General features: G+C 40.0%; 1 protein-coding gene across 3 annotated transcripts in view; it reads left to right on the top strand.

Moving 5' to 3' along the window:
- Positions 1 to 15,442, top strand: part of ASB5 (ankyrin repeat and SOCS box containing 5) — a 67,738-nt gene extending 52,296 nt beyond the window's left edge. For all 3 annotated transcript variants that reach the window (XM_032784402.2, XM_032784403.2, XM_032784404.1), the window contains exons 2-7: positions 3,388 to 3,467; positions 8,337 to 8,444; positions 9,731 to 9,881; positions 10,013 to 10,147; positions 11,968 to 12,159; positions 14,856 to 15,442. In XM_032784402.2, the coding sequence (XP_032640293.1) occupies positions 3,388 to 3,467; positions 8,337 to 8,444; positions 9,731 to 9,881; positions 10,013 to 10,147; positions 11,968 to 12,159; positions 14,856 to 14,983 (794 nt within the window). In that variant the 3' untranslated portion in view covers positions 14,984 to 15,442. The remainder of the gene's footprint in view (positions 1 to 3,387; positions 3,468 to 8,336; positions 8,445 to 9,730; positions 9,882 to 10,012; positions 10,148 to 11,967; positions 12,160 to 14,855) is intronic.
- Positions 15,443 to 26,855: the final 11,413 nt, after the last annotated feature.

Genomic DNA, 26,855 nt, shown 5'->3' with positions numbered 1-26,855 from the left:
AAGCTCCGGATCTGCCTTTTCTATACCACTCATTTCATATGCTTCTGTCATGTTCCCTCTTATTCATCTTCTTTCTAAAGTAAGCAATCTCAATCTCTTCATATGAGTTTTTCCAGGGCTGTAGTCATTCTCATCATGTACCACTAAACTCCCTTTAAGCTGCAATATCCTTTTGAGATGGGGTGATAAGTACTGCACACCACTGATTTATATAATAGCACTATATTTTTCATATTATTCTCCATTCCATTCCTTATGTATCCTCATAATTTGTTGGCTTTTTCCCCCCCACTACAACTGCACCTATGTCTACACTGTGGACCTTACAGCAGCACAGCTGTATCGCTGCAGTTGTGCCACTGTAAGGTCTCCTGTATAGCCACTCTCTGCCAGTGGGAGAGCACTCTCCCACTAGCATATTTAAACTACTCCCAAAAAGCAGCAGTAGCAATGTTGACGGGAGAACATCTTCCACTGACACAGCGCTGTCCAAACTTATGTTGGTTGGGGGGGTGTTTTGCACATCCTGCCTGACAAAAGTTTTGCCAACAAAAGTGCTAGTGTAGACAAAGCGAAGATCTTAATTGAGCAGTCTACAGTGATCCCCAAGTGTTTTCCTGAGTTGATACAGTTAACTTAGACCCCAGTAAGATGTATCAGCAGCTTGTATTTTTCCTCCAACGTGTATTACTTTGCATATTATCAACATTCAGTTTCATATGTCATCTTGTTGCCAATTCACTAAGCTTGGGTAGTGCCCTCTGAAATTTCTCAAAGTCCTTTCTGGATTTGACTTTGCTAAAGCTTGATCTACACTAGAAAATTAGTTCAGTTTCACTACATCCATCAGAAGTCTGAAAAATCTACATGTCTGAGCAGTGTAGTTAAGTCCCTGTGTAGACAGTGCTAGGTCAACAGAAGAATTTGTTTGTTGACCTACCTTTTGCCTCTCAGAGAGGTGGATTACCTATGCCGACAGAAGAATCCCTTGTGTTGGGATAGATCGTGTCTACGCTGAAGCAGTACAGTGGTGCAGTTGTGCTGCTGTAGCATTTTAAGTGTAGACAAGTCTGAAGTAATTTTGTTACATGTACATTTTTCCAGATCTCTGCTCATGTCTTTTTCCAGATCATTAATGTATATATTAAACTCCAATCCTAGAACAGAACCTTGAGGCATCCCTCCTGTTAACCTTTGCCATGATGAAAGTTGACAATTTACTTCTACTTTTTTTCTCTCTCTTAGCCAGTTCTTGATCCACGGTAATGCATTTCCTCTTACTCATAACTACACTGTTTCTTAATAGCCTCCTGTGAGGGACCTTGTCAAAGGTCATTTGAAAGCCTAAATAAATTATGTCAACCGGTTTACTTTTATTCACTATGTTATTGACACATTCAAAGAATCCTAGCACAGTGGTAAGGCGCCATATTCCTTTGCAACTGTTAAGTAGTTACATAAAAAGTAAAAATGGGCAGGTAATTTATAGAAGCTTCCCATTTTAAGACAGACAACATTAACTATTCAGCTTGATGAAAAGTATGTCTGGAATATATCTGATGCAGTACAGTAATATTACAAAACCTTGTGTCTAGAACTTAGTGTTCTCCTTTCTCATACAATTAATTCCAATAACAACTTTATCACTCAGAAACAGGATGATCAGAGGGAGAATTGAAAGAGGAAAAAGTGTGATGGAGGACAGGGAACTCTATTTTCTACAGGCTGTAAACTTTCTGTGGTTTCAACACTGTATAACAACAATAACCAAACAAATCCATAGAATATTTCAGCAGGTTGAGCTGAAGTTCCATTGCAATTCACACTGATTGCAATACTCTGAGTAGTCACAGCATCTACTCAATAAAATCAGTCAATCAAGGGATTGTTATTAAATGACAATGACATGGTGGTCTCTCTGACCCCATGTGCTGAGCAACTGCTTTTGTGGTATTCCTGCATCAATGAGCCTAGGCAGTAAGAAAATGGGACTGAGAATCAAACCTAAATTTCCTGCAAGATGTTGCAAAATAACAACCAAATTCTAAATCCTGCATCTATCCCAGACAATTAAGCAGAAAAGAATCCTCTCCCTGTGTGGTAAGTGTCTGCAATGTTGCTGCAGGCCAGTAGGTACATGAGCATTCTGGAGCTCTCCTAAGTTGAGGACCTCTCATAGAAGTAATCAGCAGAGGATCCACAAAAAAGTGTAGGAGGATTTCTACAGAGCCCCTCAAATCTTGACTTCCTACACAAAGAAACAGAACTGAACCATTTCTGCTGCCGGGGCCCTCTGTGGCTGTGGAAGTGACGGCTGGATTTGCCCGTAAGTCAGTGATCTGCCTTTCTTCAATAAGAGTATGAGCATCATTTTTACAGAACCCTCAAACTGTGCATCATCTCTTAAGTTATACGTAAAAAAGGTAAAGTGGGTTCTCAATTACTCCTTCCTATTTAGAAACCAAGGGGCAAATCCCACCTCTTTCTCTTCAGCCACAAAAAGCCTAAGATATAGTGGAACTTTTGTGCTGGATGAGGAAAACAAGTAGTTTTGAGAGCCTGTGCCAGGGATTCTCATCGCCTGTATGCTGGAGAATCCACCTGTATGGGATTCCCTGCAAAAACCCACAAAGTAGAGCTGAACCCTGTAGAACAGGGTCACAACAGCATGGGCACACTGGGCTTCACTAGAAGCAGGGTGGTTCTGTAGCTTGGAGCGGAAGCTAGAGTTTTCTTTCCAAGCCCTGTAAAATATCCTTGCATCAAGAAGCACAACTACTTGGATTTGGTCATGGGGAAGGATTTAGCCCTAAAAACCTATTTCTACCATGGGAACTCTCTTCTCAGGGACTTACATGTAGATTTCATGGGGAAAGTGGGGGTTGGAGGCTTCAGATTGGTCTTATCAACCAGAGACATTTTACTGTTAATTTTTTTTTTTAGAACAGCTTTTCCTTTTTTTCAGGAATGTTTCTGAAAGTGTGTGTGGTCCTCATTTTTGCTTCAAATATTCAGTCCAATATGTCTGTGTTTCCTGCTGAAGCTGGTAGATTTTGATATACCTAGACAACATTTTGTAGAAAATATAAAAGGCTCTGGTAGACAAATACCATGAATATTGCTGAAGTTGTTAAAATGCATTAATAAAAAATACCACGTAGAAACTTTTTCTCCTTCATATTGCAGAATTACTCAGTGTAGCCTGTCTGCTCTTTTTAGTGTCCAGGAAAGAAGACATATATTTAAGACACTTAGTCCAAAATGAGAATAATTCATTTAATAAAACCTTTGACTTTATTTTTCGCATAACCACTTCTGTTTTGTTCTGTGCATACTAAGATCTCTCTAATTGCTGTAATTTTTTCAATAAATATTATTATTCTGTAGGTTCTTGGGCAGATCGTTCACCACTGCATGAGGCAGCCAGTCAAGGACGTCTCCTTTCTCTAAAAACTTTACTGTCACAGGTAATGCCCATGTGGTTCTTAAAACATTTTCCTTTTTTATCTTATTTAATGACAACTCAGCAAAAGGTAAATATAGCATGATTATTCTGTTATGGTCTGCAAGTGAATAATGCAGAAGTCTTTTCACTTGGGAGCTTTGATACTATAAAATTTAAAGACGTTTCAAGATATTTTCCTACTAGTTTTAAAGGCATTTTCTAAAATATATTTGTTGTGAAGGCTTGGTAGATTAAACCTATGAAAACTGTTTCTTTGTAAATGTTGTTGTTCCTTTAGGGTTGCTTCTAAGGGCTAGAATGATGCTATTTCTTTATTTTTGTAAAAAAAGAGCAGTAAAGCACCTGTTTTGGAGAATTAAAGAAGAATAGTGCCTTAGAGGTACAGTGCATGCTGGGATTACTCCTTGGGTGGTACAATTTATACACCAGCCCTTACTCTCTGCTGTGCCTACAGGCACATAACACTTATCCTCAGCTCGTGTAAATCAGCATAGTTGCACTGACTTCCCTTCTCAGCTGATATAAACTGATGTTGATCCATTGACATCAATATAGCTATACCAATTTACACCAGCTGAATATCTAGCCCTTACTGTGAGAGAACGGATTAGTACACACTAAACAAAGCAATCATCCTGTCTACTGATCAGGAGAAGGACTTGGGAGTTCTTCAGAAAAATTAATTGAAAATAGCCCAGTGAACAGCAGCAATAATAATAAAAAAAGACACACTGAATATTATTTTGTAACAGCAAAGGGATAAAGTAAAATCAGGAGTTTACTGTTAGTGTAACAGCAAACCTGCTATTTGGCAGTTAAGTACTATAATACGGTATCAAATAAGAGCCCTTGCTGGAACATTTTTAAATGGTACTACAAAAAGTATATTGTGTAAGCCAATGTAGTAATTTGCTGATGATGCAAAGCTAGCTTCAGTGTACCATTGTCAACACAAGGGTGGATCGGAATATTATACAGGAAGATCCGGATGACTTTGAAGACTGGTGTAACAGAAATGGAATGAAATTCAGTAATACAAAGTGCAAGATCATGCACCTAGGATCTAATCAGATCCTAAATCTAATAAGAATTTCTGTTGCTAATTGGGGGGGCTCATCATTTGGAAGCAATGCCGGAGGGACACCTGGGTGTGGGAGTCGATCACAGGATGACTATGAGCCACCAGTGCGATGCAGCTATGAAAAAGACAAATGCAATCCTTGGATGTATCATATGAGGCATTTCTAGTAGAAACAGAAGTTTTAATGCCATTGTACAAGGCACTGTAAGATCTCATTTGGAATACTGTGTACAATTCTGGTCACCCATGTTCAGGAAAGATAAATTCACACTGTAACAGGTGCGAGATACTAGGATGATCAAGTATCAGAGGTAGCCGTGTTAGTCTGGATCTGTAAAAGCAGCAAAGAGTCCTGTGGCACCTTACAGACTAATAGACGTTTTAGAGCATGAGCTTTCGTGGGTGAATACCCACTTCGTCGGATGCATCATGCTCCAAAACGTCTGTTAGTCCGGCATCCGATGAAGTGGGTATTCACCCACGAAAGCTCATGCTCCAAAATGTCTGTTAGTCTATAAGGTGCCACAGGACTCTTTGCTGCTTTTAGGATGATCAAGGGAATAGAGGGCCTATCTTATGACAGGAGACTGGAAGGGTTTGGTTTGTTTAGCCTTACAAAAAGAAGACTAAGAGGCAATATAATTGCTTTCTATAAATGCATCAGGCGAGTGAATAATTTAAGCTAAAGGACACTGCTGGCACAAGAACACATGGATATAAACTGGCCATGAACAAATTCAGGCTGGAAATTAGAAGACAGCTTCTAACCATTAATGGAGTGAGATTCTGGAATGGCTTCCCAACAGTTGTGGGGGCAAACAATTTAATTAGTTTTAAGAGAGAGCTGGACAAATTTGAGTGCAGTTGTATGATGGGGTTGCTTGTGATGGTAGGGGGCAGGACACAGCAGCCCTGGGGGTCATTTCTGGTTTATGTCTTATGTTCCTAAAAGCTCATGCTTCAGGTCTTCAGCCAGCCACCTCCAGCCCCCCACCTCCTCAATTTATTCTTGGTGATTTGTTTTGTTTTTGTTTCCTTCCTCTGAACCATCAGAGATGGCTATAGCTGGAGATGGGACACAGGATGGAGTGGGCTGGTTCTCTGGGGTGGCACCAATCATCCTCTTTTTTCCTGCTATTGTGGGGTCATCAGGCATTGGTGCATCTCAGTCCCTGTTATTCTCTCCCTGTGGCACATAACAGTCTAGTCTCCTGTGGGCTGTAATTTGGTCTACTTTTGGTTGATGGGTTTAGTGTGTGGGTGCTAGGTAGTGTTGATGGGCTCTGATATACAGGAAGTCAGACTAAATGGTGGTCCCTTCTGGCCTTCAACTCTATGACTCTGAAAAAGATATCAGTTGTCAAGTATCTAAAAAAAACTATCCACAGAAAACTGCACGGAACTGAAAGCAGCAGAGAATCCTGTGGCACCTTATAGACTAACAGACGTTTTGGAGCGTGAGCTTTCGTGGGTTGAATACCCACTTGTAGACGAAGTGTAAATTCAACCACGAAAGCTCACGCTCCAAAACGTCTGTTAGTCTATAAGGTGCCACAGGATTCTCTGCTGCTTTTACAGATCCAGACTAACACGGCTACCCCTCTGATACTTGCACGGAGCTCAGTTATTTTATCAATCTCATAAGGAAGAAGGACTGAGTTTACTCTCTTGGAATTTGAATTTGTGGCTCTAGGAAGGCTCTAGGAAGGCTAAGTATTTCAAACGTGAAATGTAGACCACTATGTGAATGTTTAGAAGCTATTTTTCTTACTTTTTTCTAAATCAAATAATGAAAGATTCTGCATGCATTCATTTTTGTGCTCACATAAGGTATATTATGTATAGCATACTGTAAATAGAGCTGGGTGAAACTTTTCAGATGAATAGTTTATTCACCAAAAAATGCAGTTTTGGGTTGACCAAAACTATTTGCACATTCATGTCTAGTTCACCAAATAGTTTAGATCAGGGGTGGGCAAACTTTTTGGCCCAAAGGCCACATCAGGGTTGTGCTAGAGGGCTGGTAGAGAAGACTGTCCCTCCCCAAACAGCCTGGCCCCTGCCCCCTATCCACCCCCTCCCACTTCTTGCCCCCCAACCGCCCCTCTCAGAACCCCCAACCCATCCCATCCCCCCTGCTCCATGTCCCCTGACCGCCCTCATCCCAGGACCCCCACCCCGATCCAATCCCCCTGCTCTCTGTCCCCTGACTGCACTGACTCCTATCCACACTCCTGCCCCCAAACAGCCCTCACCCCTGGGACTCCCACCTCCTATCCAACTGCCCTCTGCTCCTCATCCCCTGACCACCCCCTCCAGGGACCCCCTGCCCCTAACTGCCCTCCAGGATCCCACCCCCTTAGCCAACCCCCCTGCCCTCTGTCCCTTGACTGTCCTCTTGACCCCTATTCACAGCCCTGCCCCCTGAAAGACCCCCCAGGACTCCCACTCCCAACCCTCCCTGTTCCCCATCCCCTGACTACCCTCCTAAGAACCTCTGCCCCATCCAACCACCCCCTCCTCCCTGACTGCCCCCCAGGACCTCCTGCTCCCTTACCCAACCCCTCCGCTCCACACCCCCTTACCAGTAGCAGGAGCTCACAGCCATGACACCCGACCAGAGACAGCTGCGCTCCTCACGCTGCCCAGTGGGAGCGGCAGGCCAGGGTGTGGCCCATGCAGCAGCGTGGCTGCAGGGGAGGGGGGACAGCAGGGGAGGGGCCAGGGACTAGGCTCCCCAGCTGGGAGCTCAGAGGCCGGTCAGGATGGTCCCATGGGCTGGCCGTAGTTTGCCCACATCTGGTTTAGACCAAACTGAAAAAAGTCAAAACATTTTAGTAAGATCAAAATGTTTCATTTTGACACAAAATTTGTTTCTATTTTCAGGCATTTTGGCTAAAGCAAAGGAAAGGACTAGAGTCATAAAACAATGGTGGCAGCAGAAACAGCAGCAGGAGATGGTGGTGGTAGTTCTGCCTCTCTTATAGACTTTAGTCTAGTGGTTTTGGCATTCACCTGGGAGATGGGTCACCTAACTACCAGGCTATTGAGTCATTCTCACTATCTTTCTGGCCCTATGACTATCCATTGTGATTATGAGTGACTATGAATTGCAATGCATAGTCATTGGGCCAGAGAAATAGTAAAAACAACTATTGCCTGGTAGGTGGGAGAACCAAGTTCAAGCCCTGCTCAAATGACTATTTAATTATTTATAAAAAGTGGAACAGCTTCAACATTAGGAAAGCCCCTCCATAGCTGAATATCCCATAGCCCAGTGGCTAGGACTTTCTCTCTCTATGAGGGAAACCTAAATTCAAATCCCTACATCAGGTAGAGAAGGGAATTGAACCTGGATCGCCTCTGTCCTAGGTGAGTGCCCTAACCACTGGACTAAAGCTTATAAGGGACACTAACAGCAGCAGCACCTCCTCCTCTCCCCATTTTGTAAATCTAGTTCTCCTTTCTTTTGCTTTTACCAAAATGCCTGAAAATTGAAACAAAAATGTTCAGGTTGAAACAAAATAAAAAAATTTGTTTCAACATTACTGAAATAAAGCATTTTTGAGTCAAAACTAAATTACTTTTTGATTCACTGAAAATTTTTTTAAAATGTCATTTTTGGTTCAACCTGAAGCTAAACATTTTTTTAAAAAATTGCCAGTGAACTGAAAAATCCCTGATTCACCCAGCTCTAATAAACTGTGGTGCTTACAACTAACAATGTTGAAGACTTAACAGCTTTGAATAGCTTTTCTTACCATTATGTGTGGTTCCTATCCTGTTTAGGGTTACAATGTGGACACTCTGACAATTGACCAAGTCACTCCACTGCATGAAGCCTGCCTAGGAGATCATGTAGGATGTGCAAGAATCCTTCTTGAAGCAGGGGCAAATGTAAGTATCTTTTTCATACGTAAAGTACTGCACTGACGTTATCTAATTGAAAAGAATCTATTCCTTGATTTTTCATCCAAAGTTCTCCACATTCTCCTGCTCCATAGTATGTTGGTTTGTTAACAACAGTAGGTTTGCCTTTGGGTTTTTTTAAGTAATAAAATAATCAACTAAAAGTCTTTGCTGATTGACAGCAAAGGAGACTGATGGGATTGTTGCATAATGGAGGAAAGAGAAGACAGTAGAAGTAGAGGGGAGAGAGAAAAGATCACATAAAATGTAGGGGTAAGATTAGACACCACACAGAGGATGGGCAGAAGACAGAACAGAAAATAGATGAGAAAACCAGGGGAGAAAGCAAGAGTGAAATGGACATAAAATTGAGGCATTGTGGCCAATGTAAGCACTGTAAATTGAAGGTATATTTATTATTTCTACAGAATACACGATTATTGTTTCTACAGAACCCATACATCTTTCCCCCAAAACTGAGAAAAAGACATGTTTCCAGTGCCAGAGAGCTTATAGTATAAATATGAGACAAGACACAAGAGAGAGCAACAAACAGTGAGGGGAACGGGAAAAGGGAGCACAAGATTGACAAATAAAAGCATATGCAATTACAGTATTTAGGTATGCTTCTGCATTTCTCAACAGTACCATGCTATCTCTACACACACAACTATACAGTAGTAAAGTTTTTCTACAGAAATTCCCTCTCTTTAAAATGGGGACCAGCACACGAGGAACATTTTAAAGAGAGTCCACTGTACCTAAAAAATTTTTTTAAAAATAAAATTATTTTAAATTGAGTTTTTTGGGGGTGGAGTAGAACACTAGCTCTTCATGGTTATATGCTAATTTTAGAGCTTGTGGAGCACCAAGAAAGAATCATGCGATGATAGAAATTGGGGAGTGCTAATGGAATTTTCCATAACGAAAAGAAAACTTTTAGAACTTCAAAGTCAATGAGAACTGCTGAGCACTCGGCACTTTTGAAGTCAGGCCACTTATTTAGATTTAGTATTATGGTCAGTTATGTTTTCTTGGATATAGGTTAGCTTGTTTAAATTAGCGTACCATTATGCAAATAACGAGGGGTGGGGTGGGAAGATAAGAACTGTACAGAAGTTGAGTGCAATAAAGCAATGTTATGGTAAATAGTGTATTTGTTGATGCATCAAGCATATTTCAGCTATATCTTATTTTAAAACACTTATCAGTTTATCAGTTAAGAGTGCATCCCTTACTTCATTCCCGTCTTAGACATCTCTTTTCTATTCTAGGTAAATGCTACAACAATTGACGGAGTGAACCCATTATTTAATGCATGTTCAAGAGGCAGTGCATCTTGTGCAGAGCTTTTGTTGGAGTATGGTGCCAAAGCTCAGTGGGAGTCATGTCTCCCTTCACCGACTCACGAAGCAGCCAGTAGAGGTAAAAAACTAGCTTCTGAGCATACATAGAATAGTTGACAAATAACATTATATAGTGTTAAGAAATGTATCAGGTTTCGTAAATGGAACATCTAACTGAAGAGGCAAGCAAACTATGTCATACTTTGGCAGGTCACAGTGAATGTCTGGAAGTTCTGATCTCCTGGGGCATAGATGTTGACCAAGACATTCCTCATCTGGGAACACCTCTATATGTAGCTTGTGTTTCACAGCAGATCCATTGCATTCGAAAACTTCTTTATGCAGGTACAAGTTTATTTACCTAAAATATTCATATATTCTTATATTGCACACTTTTACAGTAAGATGTATTCAGATAAACAAAACTAGGCTTCTGTCAAAGTTAATTCCCCACTCTGGCACTTCGAGTGCAGAAGGTGGGGGCCCACAAAGATTCTAAAAATTAATTGTAGCCACTCCAGGCTTGTATTAAACTTCCAAGGTTACAGCTTTTCTCTGACCTTGGATTGGTAGATGCTGCTACCACCCAAGTGCAAAATCCCTTTGAGAACCCAGGAAGGAGAACTTGGAAATTCCTTCCTGTGGCATACCCTCAAGCCTTTTCACACACCCGCCCCCCTCCGGAGAAGAGCTGAGAAGAAAAACAAAGGAAATCAGCTGTTGCCATCAGATAATTAAACAACATGTGCACAAACCTTTTAGGACACACAAATCCAATTCTGTTCTTAAAAAGGGTACATTTTATTAATAAAAAAAAAAAAAGAAGAAAATACATCTGAGACTTAGACTTTTGCTAGATTTAAAAAAAAAACACTACAAGGATTAAGCATCAAGAATAGCTTTCTTGAGGTCCAGTTTAAAGGTTGCAAGCAAAACAAAAGCACCTGGGGTTAGCACAAAGGAAGCCACAAACAATAAAGAAATAAAAGGGATAAACCTAATTGGGTCTTCCTAGACATTTCCTGATCTACTTACATATCTGGAGTTTTAGATGAATAGCTTCTAGTATGATACTGAGAAAATTTTATACCTGGCCCAAGCTTTTCACAGCATAACTGCTCCCTGTCTGCCGTTCCCCAAGAACAACCACAGACAGACAAAGGGGTTTTCTCTCAATTTTAAAAAGTTCTAGCCTTTCCATTGGCTCTTTTGGCCAGGTTCCCACTCACTTCCTTTTACCTATGCATAGCAGTGAGACTTTTTAGCCCTTTACAGGTAAAGCAAGTAGAGAGAACAGCTATTAAGAGGGATTTTATAGCTAACTGGCTGCTGGGTGTCCATAAAAGGGAGCTATTCCCCCTCCCCCCATTCATTTATCACAGCTTGTTGCAGGACTCAAATTTTAACTTTATGCTAAGACATATTTTTTGTTAGGGGAAACTTTTTTCGTTGTTTATTTACAGTATGTGCGGTGGAAGAAAGAAAACATCAACTCTGAGTGGTCTGATATCAAGCATTTTCAGCACCGCTGGCCACTTCCTTCTTTTCACTCTATAGTAAAAATGAAGGTAGTAAGGTTAAGTAGCTCCCAGATTAGTTTGGATATAATTAATCCCCATCACTGGAGGTTAGACAAACACCTAGCGGGGTGGTCTAAGTATACTTGGTCCTGCCTCAGAATAGGGAGCAGGACTAGATGATCTCTCAATGCCCCTTTGGGCTCTACATTTCTCTGATTCTATGAAAGTGAAAGTTTAAAGTGGGTATAGAGCCATAAGCTGCCATTGCCCTTTCCGCAATGTTTTTCAGCCCCTTCTCTATAACAGTATATCTACTGACAAAGAACAGAGGCTGAGCTAGAAAGGGAAGAGAAGAGTTAAAAGGAATTTGGTTCTTAAACCCATAGAATGTTTTTTTTTAAACTAGTTAAATATAAGGGGCTATGAGACCCAGCCTGGACCCAATGCAGCAGCTCACATTGACCACTGAGTGCTTAGAACTTTTGAAATTCTGACCATTTATTTAGATATCTATTTATAAATTTAGGAATGTAACTTCAGACACTCATTTTTAAAAATATTGTTTCAGATTTTAAAGCATTAACTGTTAGCACTGAAAACATTAATTAATCTATTTGTCTCTGTCTCTCCAATATACTTATATAGGCGCTAATGTACAGAAAGGAAAGTATTTGGACACTCCACTACATGCAGCAGCTCAGCAACCCAGTACAGAGATAGTAAATTTACTTCTTGAATTTGGGGCCAACATTAATGCCAAGAATACAGATTTTGAACGGCCCGTAGATTTAGCTGCCCCAAGCAGTTTGGTGGAGAGAATGTTGCTTCTGCATGAAGGTAAGTGGGACAAATATACTTTTGTTCATCATTCTATGCATAGTTTTTGTTCTTGGACAAACTTGAATGAGAAGTTGTCTGATAATGTGTTTATAAAATGATTGTTTACACTCAGTTAAAAATTCTACCTCCAACTATATAAAGTATTGAAAATATTTTTAAATAGGCCAGTTTTTCAGGTGGCGACATAAGTTGACAGAGCACTACTGAATTTATATCAGCTGAAGATGTGGACTCCTCTGTTTAACAGGTGATGGTACAAACCAACAAAAACAAATAGCTTCAATTTATGGATTTTTTTAATTTCATTTTTAAAAAATAGTTCATGGAAAGATGTGTGCCCAGACTTAATTTTTAGGGGATATTTACAAAGCAGGAGGCCTGGGTTTTACATGGATTTACATGTCTAAATTTGTGTGTGCAATTCATATGATTGCACTTATAAACGGTTATTTAAGTTCCTTAGCTATCTGTGTGTAATCACATTGCCTGAACAAGTTCAAGCATATTCTGTGTGCATTTGTGCACAAGCTTTGGGCCTCCTGTCTTGAAAATTTGCTGTTTGTTGTCCTGGCATTTATTGATTTGTGTCATAAATAGAACATTATTTCCTCAAATTCTTCTATTTGCTTATCCCATTTTTATTTACTTTTAAAATACAGTTTCCTAAAGAATTATTTTAAATATCCATTTGTCCAAGAGATTGAAAGCACAGTTTAGTGCTTTGTATTCTTTTAGATAAAAACCCAGTTGTTGTTTTAAAAAAATAACCATTGTATAGGTCTCTTCCAGCATATGGGTTAGAAATTTATTCTTAAGTAGTTGCATTTAATTGTTTAGAGAATGGGAAGAGGAACAACTCTGACTGAGTAAGCAGTACCGAGTTAGATGTTTTTTTAGAGCAGACTTATTTTTGAGTCATACGGGCACAAAAATATGACTTTAATAAATTGTTGTGTAGCTTTAAAACCACCGAATGTATTATTCTTAAAGACTATGCATCTGAGAGAGACTGTGGAATCAGGCCCTATATGTTTTTTTCTGTAAAACGGCCCTGTGTGGAATATTATTTTAGATTACACTCTTGGACTCTAACTTTCTCTATGGAATAAGTGTTTATAGTTGAATTTAACTATCTGAGAAAGAAGAGTTGATATATACAACTTTAACAGCTTAAATAAATACAAGTAAAACATCATTGCCAAAAATACTACATTAAATGGATGTTAAAGGTCTGCCATGGAACCACTAAACTGAGGGAAAAGATCAATGATAATCTAATATGAACCTCCAGCTCTGACACATCATAACAATAATGTCGCAGAGCCAGATTCTGTCAAGCCTTTATATGTGGAGAACAGTGGAACAGAGGGTACAAGTAGCCTCAACATTCCTCTCTGCATAGTCTGTGTGAGGGCCAGGTGAAATTCCTATCCTTGCACATAGGGTTGCTCTCCCTACACCCTGTCATAGATTCAGATTCCAAGTCCAGAAGGAACCACAGATCGGCAGCCTTTGGCACGCAACCCGTCAGGGAATGATGCTGGTGAGTCAAGACGGTTTGTTTACCTGCAGTGTCCACAGGTAAACAAACCAGCCTGGCCCGCCAGTGGAGTTCTCTAACAGGCCGTGTGTCAAAGGCTGCCAATCCCTGATCTATCTGACAGACAATAGAACTTCCCCAAAATAATTCTTTTGAATTGGTACATATCTTCTTTTAAAAAATCTGATCTTAATTAAAAAATTATTAGTGATGGAGAATGCACTGTCACCCTTGGTACATTGTTCCATTGGTTAATTACTCTCAGTGTAAAACAAAACAAAACAGCCTTTCTTCCCGTTTGGATTTGTTTAGCTTCAACTTCTAGCCATCAGATCTTGTGATGTCTTTCTCTGCTGGACTGAAGAGCCCATTACCAACTATAAGTTCCCTATGCAGATTCTTAGACTGTGATCAAATCAGTCCCCCCCCAACCTTTTCTTCGTAACACAGTGCCCCAAAAGAGTAGCTAATTCTATAAGGGAAAACTGACGCATTTTTAATGGTGACCATTGAGGGAGCTTTGTGTCTCTGGCACTAATTCAACTCCAGTATCACCATCTGAAGGCTGTTGGTCTAGTTCTTAGTAGTCAGATGTCCTTTACACACACTAATCACAGCCAACAGCATTTTTGGAAGCCTCAGCAAAGAGGCCAAAACTGAATAGGCATGTAAGGTGAACTTCCCTTTAACTCCGAAAAGTGGTCCCTACAGGGAAGGGCTGAAATCTATTGATGGTGAAACTTGCATTTGTGTATCATATATTGTACCTATACTATAAATAAAAAGGACTTCAGTCTCTAGAATTGTCAGCAGAGGATCTTTCACGAACACAATTTTTTTTAAATTAAAAATTATTAGCTATATAAACACAACAGCACGAATTAATTACTATGTATTCTTCTGGATATTTAGTTTAAATATAAATTTCCTTGCTCTTTCTGTTTCTTTGATCATTAATAAAGTTTGAGTAGCATAATTTTTATTGTTATATATCTTTGAGAAACTATACTGTGTAAGGTTAATAAGACTGATATACAGAATTTTTAAAAATGCATGTTTATTAGGTACCCATAATAATATTAAATATACTCCATGTTGTAAACTCCTAAGGATACTGAACATTTACTTAATTAAATCTCTTATCTGTTTGTAGCTACTCCATGCTCTCTTTGCCAACTCTGCCGACTATGTATCCGAAATTGCATAGGAAGAGCAAGACTGCATCTTATCCCCCAACTTCAGTTGCCAACAATATTGAAGGAGTTTTTACAGTATAGATAAAATAGTGGCTAACCTTTAGAAACTTGAACAAGTACTGTTTTGTTTGTATGCTTAATGTTCACATGAAGAACTTCTGAGGAAATAGTCTTTTACATATTACTATACTAAGTCTTTGACACCAGGAGTCGTGATGTAACAATATTTGGGAGCCCTTGAACGACTCGGTGCCAAGGTGCTAATACACCTGAGTAAAATGAAGTGTGCTAATGATTGTATAGCTAGCTTTAGCTTAACACTTACTAATTAGCTATCTTGCTGATAAAGTTAATTAATTGTATTTGTACGTTATAATCTGTTTGATACATCTGAAACCTCACAGAGTTCCTTTACAAGTATTGTTGAGTTTGTCAATTTGGATTTATTATTGTATATTTGTAAATGTCTGTTATTTGTGTCTAGAAATACAAGGCAATAGGTGCACTCTATAAGATGGAAAAATAAATAGGTCTCTCAATTTTTCTTTCTTGCTTTCCCTATATAGACAATTCATAAATGACAACTGATGAGAGCTCATTTCAACCCCTTCCTCCCCTTTCCCCAGCACACAGCTTTAGAACAAACAAGTATATGGACAGGTGAAGTGATTTCCCCCTTCCTCTCCAACACTACTTCCACTGCCACAGTTAAGTGGAAACCCAGAAGCCCTATTTTTTGGCATAACCCTGAAAAGGAAACAGAAAATGCTAATGACTGGAATCAGGGCCGGCGCTAGGATTTCTGACGCCCTAGGCACCGGGACATTTCGCCGCCCCCCGCAGGTACACGCCTGCGGAACCTGCAGCAGGCACCGCAGCAGTCACCGGAGCAGGCACCCTGACCCGGGCTGGGGGCACCGGCTGCCGGAAGAACCAGCAACAAAAACAAGCAGAAAAAAAAACAATGGGAGCGCCGGCTGCCCGCTGCCGACCGCGCCGCACTGCCCGGAGCGCGGCCGAGCTGCGGGCACCGACAGAGCGCTTGCGGGGTGCCACTGTGTGGCGGCTGAGGAACCCGGGGCCACCTACACTTCGTCTGCAGGCGGCTGCTGCCGCCGGCAGCTCAGACTACGCAGCGGCCGCTGCAACCATTTAAAAAATTTTGGGGGGGTGCCGCTTTTTGGCACCCCCAAATCTTGGCGCCCTAGGCAACCGCCTAGTTTGCCTACATGGTTGCACCGGCCCTGACTGGAATACTAACTCATGTAAAGGGCACTCTAGACCCTAGTGCTCTGCCTTTTGCAGGAGATGGTGAGCAATCTGACTCTTCTGCATGTACCATTGCCAGTATGCCATAAGATCCATTTGTTCTGGACAGTGGGCAAACTCATCTCCTTCATAATCACCAGTCATTTGTTTCAGTCAGTGTTTCAGTCACTGGCTTCATCGTGGCATTGAGCTTCTAAGAAGCTGGTTTGATGCCAATGGTGTCCTCTGTGAGGACCCAGTGGCTAGTATGCCCAAGGTTGTGGTGATCTTGATGATACAACTTCTGTATGTCATCCTCACTAATCACAAAGGTGTATAATGGTTTGTGGGTGAGCCTGCATTTCAGACAGGTAATAAGTTTTCCTGGGTTCAGAGGGTTGCATGGACAATATTGGCATCTCTGGGGCAAGCTTGGCTCTCCTCCTCAAGATATACCATCCTAGCATGGTCAGATGTTGTGTTCCCTTATTTGTCTCAAGATATACCATCTCCCTTATCTCTCCACTCTCCCTGCTAGTCTCCTATTTCCTCTGTCCCAACCCTTCTCCCCAAGGCCCTTATAGCAACTGTTGCTTGGTTGCTATCTTGCTGGTTTGCTCTCTAATAGATTCACTCTCACTCATACTCTCCTGCGTCTTTGGTTGTTTAATCAGAATGGACTTATGATCCCAGGTTTGCAGAACAAATGAGTGGCTAGACTACTGAATAGTAAAAACTGAACCTGCTGACTTAGTCAAGCCTGTGGCTTTTGAAAACCTAGATTTAGCAGATGGCTCCTAACTATGTCCTGATACTACCCTCTTGTATTAATCAGGGCATTTGGGCCTGACTAGCAAGCTGTTCTGAAAAGCCAAGTCCCAGTTAGGCAACAGCCACTTGCCCTATGCAACCTATTGAAAATTTTGGCATAAATCTTTAGAGAGTGAAAACACTTAATGCAAAATATTGACATTACATTGTAATAATGAAACAAAAGCACCACGCAAAGTCTTCTCTAAATCTCTTGGATTAATCATACTTTAGTATTTTAAATTTAATAAATTATACAGAGTACAGGCCCTATTTGTAAAGGAGAAACAAAATGATTCCTTCTACAAAAAGTCATTTTTCAATTTGGATGCCTGTTTGTAAATATTCTCTTTGCTCTTCGACATTCAGAATGTGTCTACAGTACGTGGAATGAATCACAGAAAAACACTGTAACACATTCATTCATAAGATGGTAAAACATCTTATATTAAAATTAATCAGTGAGAGGGGTAAAATTTTTGAAAGCAGCCAAAAGACTGTCAGTGTGACATAGGCTTCTTGCTGCTTGTAAAAGTTTTATCTTAGGACACTTTAAAATGTTTTAATTTCACTGTTTCTAATAACTTAAACAAAAGCACTTAACCTCATGCAATTAACACAAAATTCCATCTCTGAGGAAGATTCAAAGGCACGCTAGCCACAAGGTGAAAATTCAAAAGCCGTTCCATGCAAGATTCATCTCCACTCAGGCTTTTCCTTCTCACCTATGAAGCTGTCTGATTATCTTGCCTTGTCCCTGTAACCTAACATGAAAGGGAAAAAAAAACCCACCACCATCCCCAACATCTGTTCTGAATGTATATTTTTTGAATTGCCATTTATGCTCCTTTATCACATCATCTCTTTTGGAATGAAAATACAGCTGTTCCTCAAAGCAACACTGTAGTCTGGATCCCTAAAAAAGATAAAAAATTATGAGTGCTGTACCCTCTTCTTATTGTCTCTTTGAAGTGTCTGTTTGGATTAAATAGACAAGAGGAATGTTGCTTTCCTCTTTTCAGAAGGTTCTGCCTGTTCAGTTCTGAGGTTGTTCCCAATCAGACCATCAGGTTATTTTTAATCTGTATTCCTTGATAGGGAAATTCTTTGCAATGGGCTACTAGAATCCATCCCTTACACTGGCACTGCTGTTGTCTTCAAAATTAGATAAACTAGCCTCTTAGGCTTCAAATCTGCCACTGATTACATGGAATATAATTCAGATTCTCATGGAACTTAAAATAGTGACAGTAAACATGCATTGTTCTGTGCAGACTGCTATGTGCCACTCATGTCAGATTATATTTACACCAAAAAAAAATCCCATCTTTGAGAAGTGAAAACAGTTAAATAAGCATGTTGTACATATTATTTGTTGGAAGAATACCCTAAAAAAATCCATCACTGTCAATAGCTCTGGATTTACAAGATTATTCTCCCTTGGCTCACACAATGCCAGAGGTGTCCTATTTTCTCAGAAAAAAAAGCAAGCAAGCTAACAATTCAAAAAACATAGCCTATCATATACAGAGCACTATTGCCTCATTGTTTCCTTATTCTTCACCACCTGTGGTCGGTAGCCAGCTGTTGTCTCTTGTCTTAAACTTAGATTGTAAATTCTTTGGGGCAGGGGTTGTCTTTTTTGTTTTCTGTTTGTACAGCCTCTAGCCTAGTGGAATCCTAGTCAGTAGCTAGGGCTCAGAGGCACTACAAAAATACAAATTAATAATAATCATCATGATCACATATTGTATACAATCCATTACCTGATTACAACCACAGACACTCATATGCAATCAGTTTTGATAGTTAAATATAACATTTACATTTCTAAGACAAAAATTAACTAGAGCTGGTCAAAAACTTCCCAGCAAGATCTTTTTCAATGGAAAATGCCTCTTCAATCGCAATGAACATTTTTACAAAATAACGATAATAATGAAATAAAATAAATCATTTGGCTGAAATTTGTCAAAAAAACTCACTTCACAACAACATCTTAAAAGTTTTCAAAAAGTTTAATTCTATTTCAGTGAGAAAAAAATCACCTTTTTACTCTTTTCTTTTGGAAAAAGAGTGGGTAAGTAAAAAAAAATGTAAGAGTGAGTGAGAGGTTCACCCTCTCCAATAAAAGTAAATGACTTTGCTGGTGAAAAAGCAAAAAGTTTCATGGAACATTTCAAGCAAATCAATTTTTTAACATTTCTTTCCAGAAACAATAATGGAAACATTTAGATATGTGAGAATATATGATTTTCTCAGCAGAAGAGAAGCAAAAAAACACAACAGGAATTTTGAATACTTACCCACTGAAAAATGGTAGATGCAATAACAGCCAGCTACAAAATAGCCACTTTAGAGCTAAAGCTGCTGGACTTTGCCAAATTTAAAGGGATACCTGTCCCCACCCCATACCAGGAATGCTGGGATAAAGTTCCTGTACAGGGCAACTCTCCACAGGGGAGACTCAGTAGGGATTAGCAATTGCAAAGGAAGGGATTTCTGGAGATAGCACTATATTTGTAGAACAAAATATAGGTATAAGTATTAAGGGATGCATCTGTGGGAGCCCGACATTATCAGAGCTGAGCTCTTCTCCGCTAAAGCTCTGTAAAACTCAACACAGAAAGTAATTAAAAAAGAGAGTGCATGGCTTAGGGAAATGGAATATGGAGCCTTCTAGGCTATTTGTTTGAATCCAGTCTAAATCAGTAATAACCAAAAGGTTTTATCTTATAGGAACAGGGAAATGAATTGGTTGTCACAGCCCACTTTCTAGAGAATGTCTAGATCACAAAATCACAATCACCACCACGTTTTGAACTGTTACCTCTTGGCAATTGTTTGTAGCCCCCAGATAAGACCAGAGACTGAATAGGTCTGGAAATAAAACTAGAAGCAAGACTCATGTTGGAGCTGCAGCGAGGATGATTGCAATTCTGTTGCCCATGCTGACCCTGTTCTATGGATACACAGTAATCAGCACCTCTACCAATCTGACACCTTTTACAAGCATGAAATTAATTTAAGTAGGGGAGAAATAGCAACTATACATACAACAGATATTTAAAAAGCAACATAGCTGTTCACCTATTGAAGAACTTTATATGGTGTTTATCCTGTAGCATGTGGGCACATATGGAAGTCATAGTGTTTATTAACCTGAAAGAAAGTGTGGGTGAAATCCTGGTCCCATTGAAGTCAATGACAAGACTCCCACTGCCTTTAGTTGAACCAGGATTTCACTCCTGGTGTTTAAATAACCACTTTTGGGTTTTGGATTAGAGCTGTGCACTTGGATTCTGCAGGAAGATATATCCCAAATGAAGAAGTTTTGGGGTTTGTTATTCACTGGCTTTTTGAATGCATCAGAAAGACATTTAGGGACTCAAATAAAGCAAGATCTAATCTCTCATTTCCATTCACTGAAATATATGTGAGAAGATTTGATTGTGCATTTTCAGTTTTCATAGAATTGTAGGATTGGAAGGGACCTCAAGAGGACTTCTAGTCCCAACCCCTGTACTCTAGGCAAGACTACGTATTATAGATAATCGCTGACAGGTGTTTGTCCAATCTGCTCTTAAAAATTCCCAATGATGGAGATTCCACAACTTCCCTAGGCAATTTATTCCAGTGCTTAAGCAGGCTGTCAATTAGGAAGTTTTTCCTAAAGTCCAACCTAAGCCATCCCTGCTGCAATTTAAGCTCTTTGCTTCTTGTCCTATCCTCTGAGGTTAAGAAGAACAATTTTTCTCCTTTCTCTTTGTAACAACATTTTATGTACTTGAAAACTGTTATCATGTCCCCTCTCAGTCTTCTCTTCTCCAGATTAAACAAACCTAGTTTTTTCAATCTTCCCTCACAGGTCATGTTTTCTAGACCTTTAATAATTTTTGTTGCTCTTTTCTGGACTTGCTCCAATTTGTCCACATCTTTCCTGAAATGTAGCACCCAGAACTGGACACAATACTCCAGTTGAGGCCTAATCAGCGTGGAGTAGAAGGGAAGAATTACTTCTCATGTCTTGCTTACAGTACTCCAGCTAATACATCCCAGAATTATATTTGTTGTTTTTTTTTTGCAACAGCATCACACTGTTGACTCATATTTAGCTTGTGATCCACTATGACCCCCAGATCCCTTTCCACAGAACTCCTTCCTAGGCAGTCATTTCCTATTTTGTATGTGTGCAACTGATTGTTCCTTCCTAAGTGGAGTACTTTGCATTTGTCCTTGTTGAATTTCATTTACCTCAGACCATTTCTCCAGTTTGTCCAGATCATTTTGAATTTTAATCCTATCCTCCAAAGCACTTGCAATCCCTCCTAGCCTGGTATCATCTGCAGACTGTACTCTCTATGCCATTATCTAAATCATTGATGAAGATATTGAACAGAACCGATCCCTGTTGGACCCCACTTGATATGCCCTTTCAACTTGACTATGAACCACTGATAACTGCTCTCTGGGAATAGTTTTCCAACCAGTTATGCACCCACCTTACAGTAGCTCCACCTAGGTTGTATTTCCATTGTATTTTTAAGAGGTCATGTGAGATAATATCAAAAGCCAAGTCAAGGTATACCACATCTACTGCTTCTCCCCATACCCTGTTAAAGAAAGCTATTGGGTTGGTTTGACATGATTTGTTCTTGACAAATCCATGCTGTTACTTATTACCTTATTATTGTCTAGGTATTTGCAAATTGGTTGCTTAATTATTTTCTCCATTATCTTTCTGGGTACTGAAGTTTAAGCTGACTGGTCTGTAATTCCCCTGTTGTCCTTATTCCCCTTTTTATAAATTGGCACTATATTTTCCCTTTTCGAAGATAATCGCTAATGGATCTGATAACTCCTCAGTCAACTCTTTGCATATTTTATGATGTATTTAATCAGGCCCTGGTTGGCTTGAGGTATTATAATGCCTGTACAAAATTATATAAATGTTGATGGTTTACCTGAAGTTCCATGATTTTTCTATTTTTTGTTTTTAAATGATTTAGTAACTTAGGCAATGTTACATTCAAGTGTACATACCATATGGCACTGTCTAGAGTGAATTACAATATTTAAAGCAAGAGATGCAATAACACAAACCAAACACATTAAAGACTGTATAAAGGTCTCAGCATAAACAAAATGCTAGTACACATTCATAGCCAATGACAAATAGTGCCCACAATATATTGTAGGGTGGGACATTTCTGAACCTCCAGCCCTTCTGCACAAATCAGTTATCCCAAATAAAACCAAATAATAAATGTGGTTTTCTTCCCTGCTCCCTAACAGCTCCTCTGTTCCTCCTGAAGATGATCTAGTAACCAATTTCTGCTCAGCTCCTTGCCTCCATTCCTGTTTGAAAAATAGCCAACTGCCCTACTCCATACTTCTGTCTCCCAGTAGCTGGGTCAAAAGCCTGCCTGTTTCCCCTTGCATCCACCCTTTCCTGGTCATAGGCTCCTACCTGCTACCTCCTTGAAATAACAAGTTGGCCAGCAATTCATTCTGCCTCAATTTCCTCCCACTAGGACTCGCTCAAGCTTCCTGAGTTGGGAGTGGAGCTATGCACTAGGGCTGTGCTTGATGAATCATTCTGTGATCTCGGGGGCTTCTCTGAATTTGTCCCAAATAAGACTAGAAAGGCAACCCCTGATAATAATCTGATCTCAGTACAGCTCTATATGTTTAACAGAAAGATGAAGTCTATTAGGGTCCAGAAGCCAGTAGGCTCACCAGCTCTCCCTCTGCTAATAGCACTCTGTGGTGCTGCTGAATGGAAGGCACTGGAAGCTCCCAGCCTCACCTTCCATCTAGCCAGTCACCTGCCCTCCTTTTTTTTTTTTTGCTGGAAGAAGGGGAAAAGAAAAAGAAGAGGGAAGCAAAGCTTTTATTTGTTTAAAGAAAAAGGGGAGGAGATTTATTAATTGATAAGGCTTAGTCCTATTTGCCCCTCATTACCTGTCCCGTTGTTCAAAACTACTTCAAAAGGCCACCTTCAGTTTGTGGAGGAACACACCATCCAGATCCACCAAATATTTATGCAGGTGAATGATTTAATGCTTATGAGCCGTTTTGTTGAACTCACTGACTATACGTGTGCACAATTATATGTGTAAGTGTTTGCAGGGTCAGACCCTTATTAAGTACTATCAACAAACTGACTCTAAGAAAACTGAACGAATGATCAGAGATAATGGAATTATTAAACTCTAGAAACTGTAACATAAAGAATGATTACATAGGTATGAAAAGAGAACAGTGATTCAAGGTTGGAATTAACATTTACCTAACTAACCAATAGTAAAATTAGAGTCTCACAAAGGAAGGAAAAGAAATCTTAATATTTTCCAGGGACTCAGGATCAGACATCAAAAGTGAGCTGTACCTTGTATGTTTACAGTTTTCTATTTAGCTTTCTTGGCTTTTTTTCTTTTTTTAATACCCTGGCTGTAAGGGCAAGGAAAATTTAAATCTGAAGGATTTGGATATATGACAAAAAGATGGTCTGGATTTTGATCTCATTTACACCAATGTAAATCCAGAGTAACATCACTGACTTTGGTAAAGTTATTCAAGATTTGTACTGGTGTAAATGAGACCAGAATTTGATCCTGTGACTTCATATGCTGATTCTCTTGTTGGTAGAATATAGTCATCACAAGAAACATGAAGGATTGTGATGAATGAGCAAAGATACCACTTGTCCTCCATTAAATGTAGCACATGAAATTACAGCAAACTATTTGATCCCTTTTTGGGTGGGGTACCATACTTAGGATTTAAACAGCAGAAGTACAGATTATTGTGGGGTCTACCTTGGAGTTTAAGAATGCACAGATCATTCTAATTAATTTTTGTTTATATTTCAGTATTGCCGAGGGGCCCGAAAAAGACTGGGTTCCCATTGTTTTAGGCAGCCTACAAAATCACTTATGTTAATTTCGTCTCCAGCAGAATTGTGTCTTCCACAGAACTAACTACATGAAGCTAGTGAGATAATTCGGAAACAATCCAAACGACGCAGTAAAAAAATTCAGAACTTGCAAAATAGATTCTCTTTACATTGCAAAGGTTGTGGAAGGAAGCCACAGTAAACTATGGAATCTCTCCTAAAGGTCAGTTAGAACCATTGTTCCACAGTTATTTATAGCAGGTGTCAGCTGGACTGCTTTGCCCTTATTATTCTTTCAAAACCTTTATATTTAGGCTTTGCAGAATTTGATTTTTTTTATTTTGACTGATAGCAGTGATGTTTGTTTTCAAGCTTTTTTATTTTTAGTTTAGCATTTTAAATTTTTACTGTGAGAGAGCATTGTGAGAGACAGCTCAGGCAGGAGAGTTAAGAGGGCACGCACAGCAGTACCAGAGTTCCAGGTTGCATCCCATAGATCCCACCACAGCTACTAACTACCCTTTCCACTTGTATATTGAGCCCCTCTCTTCCATTCAAATGAGCTGCCACCCAGTTCTCCAAAGGTCTGATCCAAAACCCACTGAAGTTCCTAGAAAGATACTTATTGAGTTCAATAAGCTTTGGATCAGGCCCTAAGGCCCAGATGGACAAAGGTACTTAAGAATCGCTATGTTAAGTGTTGCAACACCTAACCCTTTAGGCGCCTTGCCACTTGATGGAATAGTCAGCCCCAAGCCAGATACTCAGGCGCTCCGTACAGTGCATGGAGAGAATTAAGCACCTAAGAAATGGGGCCTTAGAAGCCAGCAAGCTGCATGGGGAGCTGCCTATGCTAACCAAGAGTAAAATATGGAGAGGAGGGGCAGGGAATGGAGGGGCAGCAGTTTAGTTGCCTAAGTGGTTGACCTTCTGTGCCTCACTGTCAAGCCACAGATAAGCACTTTCTTCCACTAGGAATCCTCAGCAAAGAACCCTCCCCTGGAGTTGGGTAACTAAGCCAGGTTATCTGCTCGTGTAGTCCATGCCCTGGGAGCCAAAATCCTCTCTCTCTCCTGATCACTCTTGATACTTCTTTTCCTGTGTCCCTGGCTGCCTTCTGTGTGGGTGCTGTGTCCCCCTATTGGTGGCTGGGGCCTGATAGATACCAAGTTTTAGGAAAGCTCAGAGCATCTTGCTGATGATATAGGCGTTCCCCTGCCTAGACTGATAATCCCACTTCAAGGTCTCTTGTGCTTCATCTTGAGCTAGAACTCTGAGCTGCTCGTTAGCTGTAGGGAGGCATCAGGGATCAGGAGTCTTTGCAAATGTCAACTGGCAGGATTTTAGGCACAAAGGGGAATTAGGATCCTAAGTGGTAAATGGCAGTTGAGCAGCAATTATGGAAATGTTAGTGGAGTCTAAATCATGAATTTAGGTGCCTAAGAGACAGATAGGTGCCTAAAAACCTTTGAGGATCTGGGACTAAATCCTTAAATCCTACTTGGATTCCTAGAGACCCTGACACTGCTTATTTTTCTTATTTGTCTGCAACTGTCCTGATCCACCAGCTGAGGTTTTTGGATGCTTCTCTCACTGACAAAAAATAAAAACCTGCTGGGATACATTAGTCCTACTTCAAGTGAGAAGACAGGGAATGAAAAATCAACGGGTTCAACAGTTCGATGCAGTATAGCTAAACAATTTGTAAAAGATATTTTCTTTTGATACTTTAACACTTGCATGGAAGGATACATTCAAGAATGAGAAAGCATCAATCAAGATCTGTGTGGAGTAATTTTCCCCTGCAAATGACAGCCTTGATAGGATACACAGATTACAGGAAAGCAGACAGAAAGATATTCCACCAAAGACACACGAACCACAATTGGGATTAATGTCCGGTACATGTACCACGAAAAGTCTTTCCAAGAGACCTTAAAAACAGAATTGTGAAAATAACTCAGTCTCCTAAAAGGAAAATAAGAATAACATCTGAAAAGGAAGAAAATATGCAGATAAGCAATCCACACCCACCCCAACAGGATGGAACTATGCTTTAAAAAAAAAACACAACAACAAAAAACCCCTCCTCTATATACACATCTTCTCTGAAGAATTCAGATTGTTCCATGATTTCAAGATGAGAGAGAAGTAACTGCAGGAAGATAAAATAACTGATACAAGTACAAGTGTATGTTTGGGATTAGGAAAATGTAATTGTTCCAGCAGCAAAGATGGTCAGCATATTGACCAGTTCTAAACAGTTCAGCATTGCTTCCCTCATCTTTACATGAGGACTTCACTTATTTTGCATTAAATGGAGCAGATTGCAGTTGCCCTGGCAGTCACAGGCCATGGGTTTCAGGATATGCAATGCTTCCTCTGAATCCATGACCACATTTTACTTCCATCTACTACAGGGGTCGGCAACCTTTCAGAAGTGGTGTGCGGAGTCTTCATTTATTCACTTTGATTTAAGGTTTCACCTGCCAGTAATACATTTTAATCTTTTTAGAAGGTCTCTTTCTATAAGTCTATAATGTATAACTAGACTATTGTTGTATGTAAAGTAAATAAGGTTTTTAAAATGTTTAAGAAGCTTCATTTAAAATTAAATTAAAAGGCAGAGCCCCCCCGGACTGGTGGCCAGAATCCAGGCAGTTTGAGTGCCACTGAAAATCAGCTCATGTGCCGCCTTCAGCACGCGTGCCATAGGTTGCTTACTCCTGATCTACTACATTTGCCAGCTGAGACAGGAGCAACTGCAATCTGCTCCATTTTCTGCAAAGTAGGTGCAGCCCTTCCATTTAAGCAAAGATTGGGTGACCCAGGCTAAACATAGTTTCTCAGAATTTCCACTTTCCAACTGAGCAGAATTTATTGTAATCTGACATTGGTAAAGATATATTTAGGATGACTATAATTATCATGCAAAAACTACTCCCTGTAGTGCAATGTGCCCAGTGCCACGAAGCAGAGAAGGTGCTCAAGTTCTCTCAGA

Source organism: Chelonoidis abingdonii, chromosome 5 (assembly GCF_003597395.2).
Source record: "Chelonoidis abingdonii isolate Lonesome George chromosome 5, CheloAbing_2.0, whole genome shotgun sequence".
Classification (NCBI taxonomy): domain Eukaryota; kingdom Metazoa; phylum Chordata; order Testudines; family Testudinidae; genus Chelonoidis; species Chelonoidis abingdonii.
Note: the sequence above shows the minus strand (reverse complement) of the source record. Positions and strands in the feature narration are given on the sequence as shown.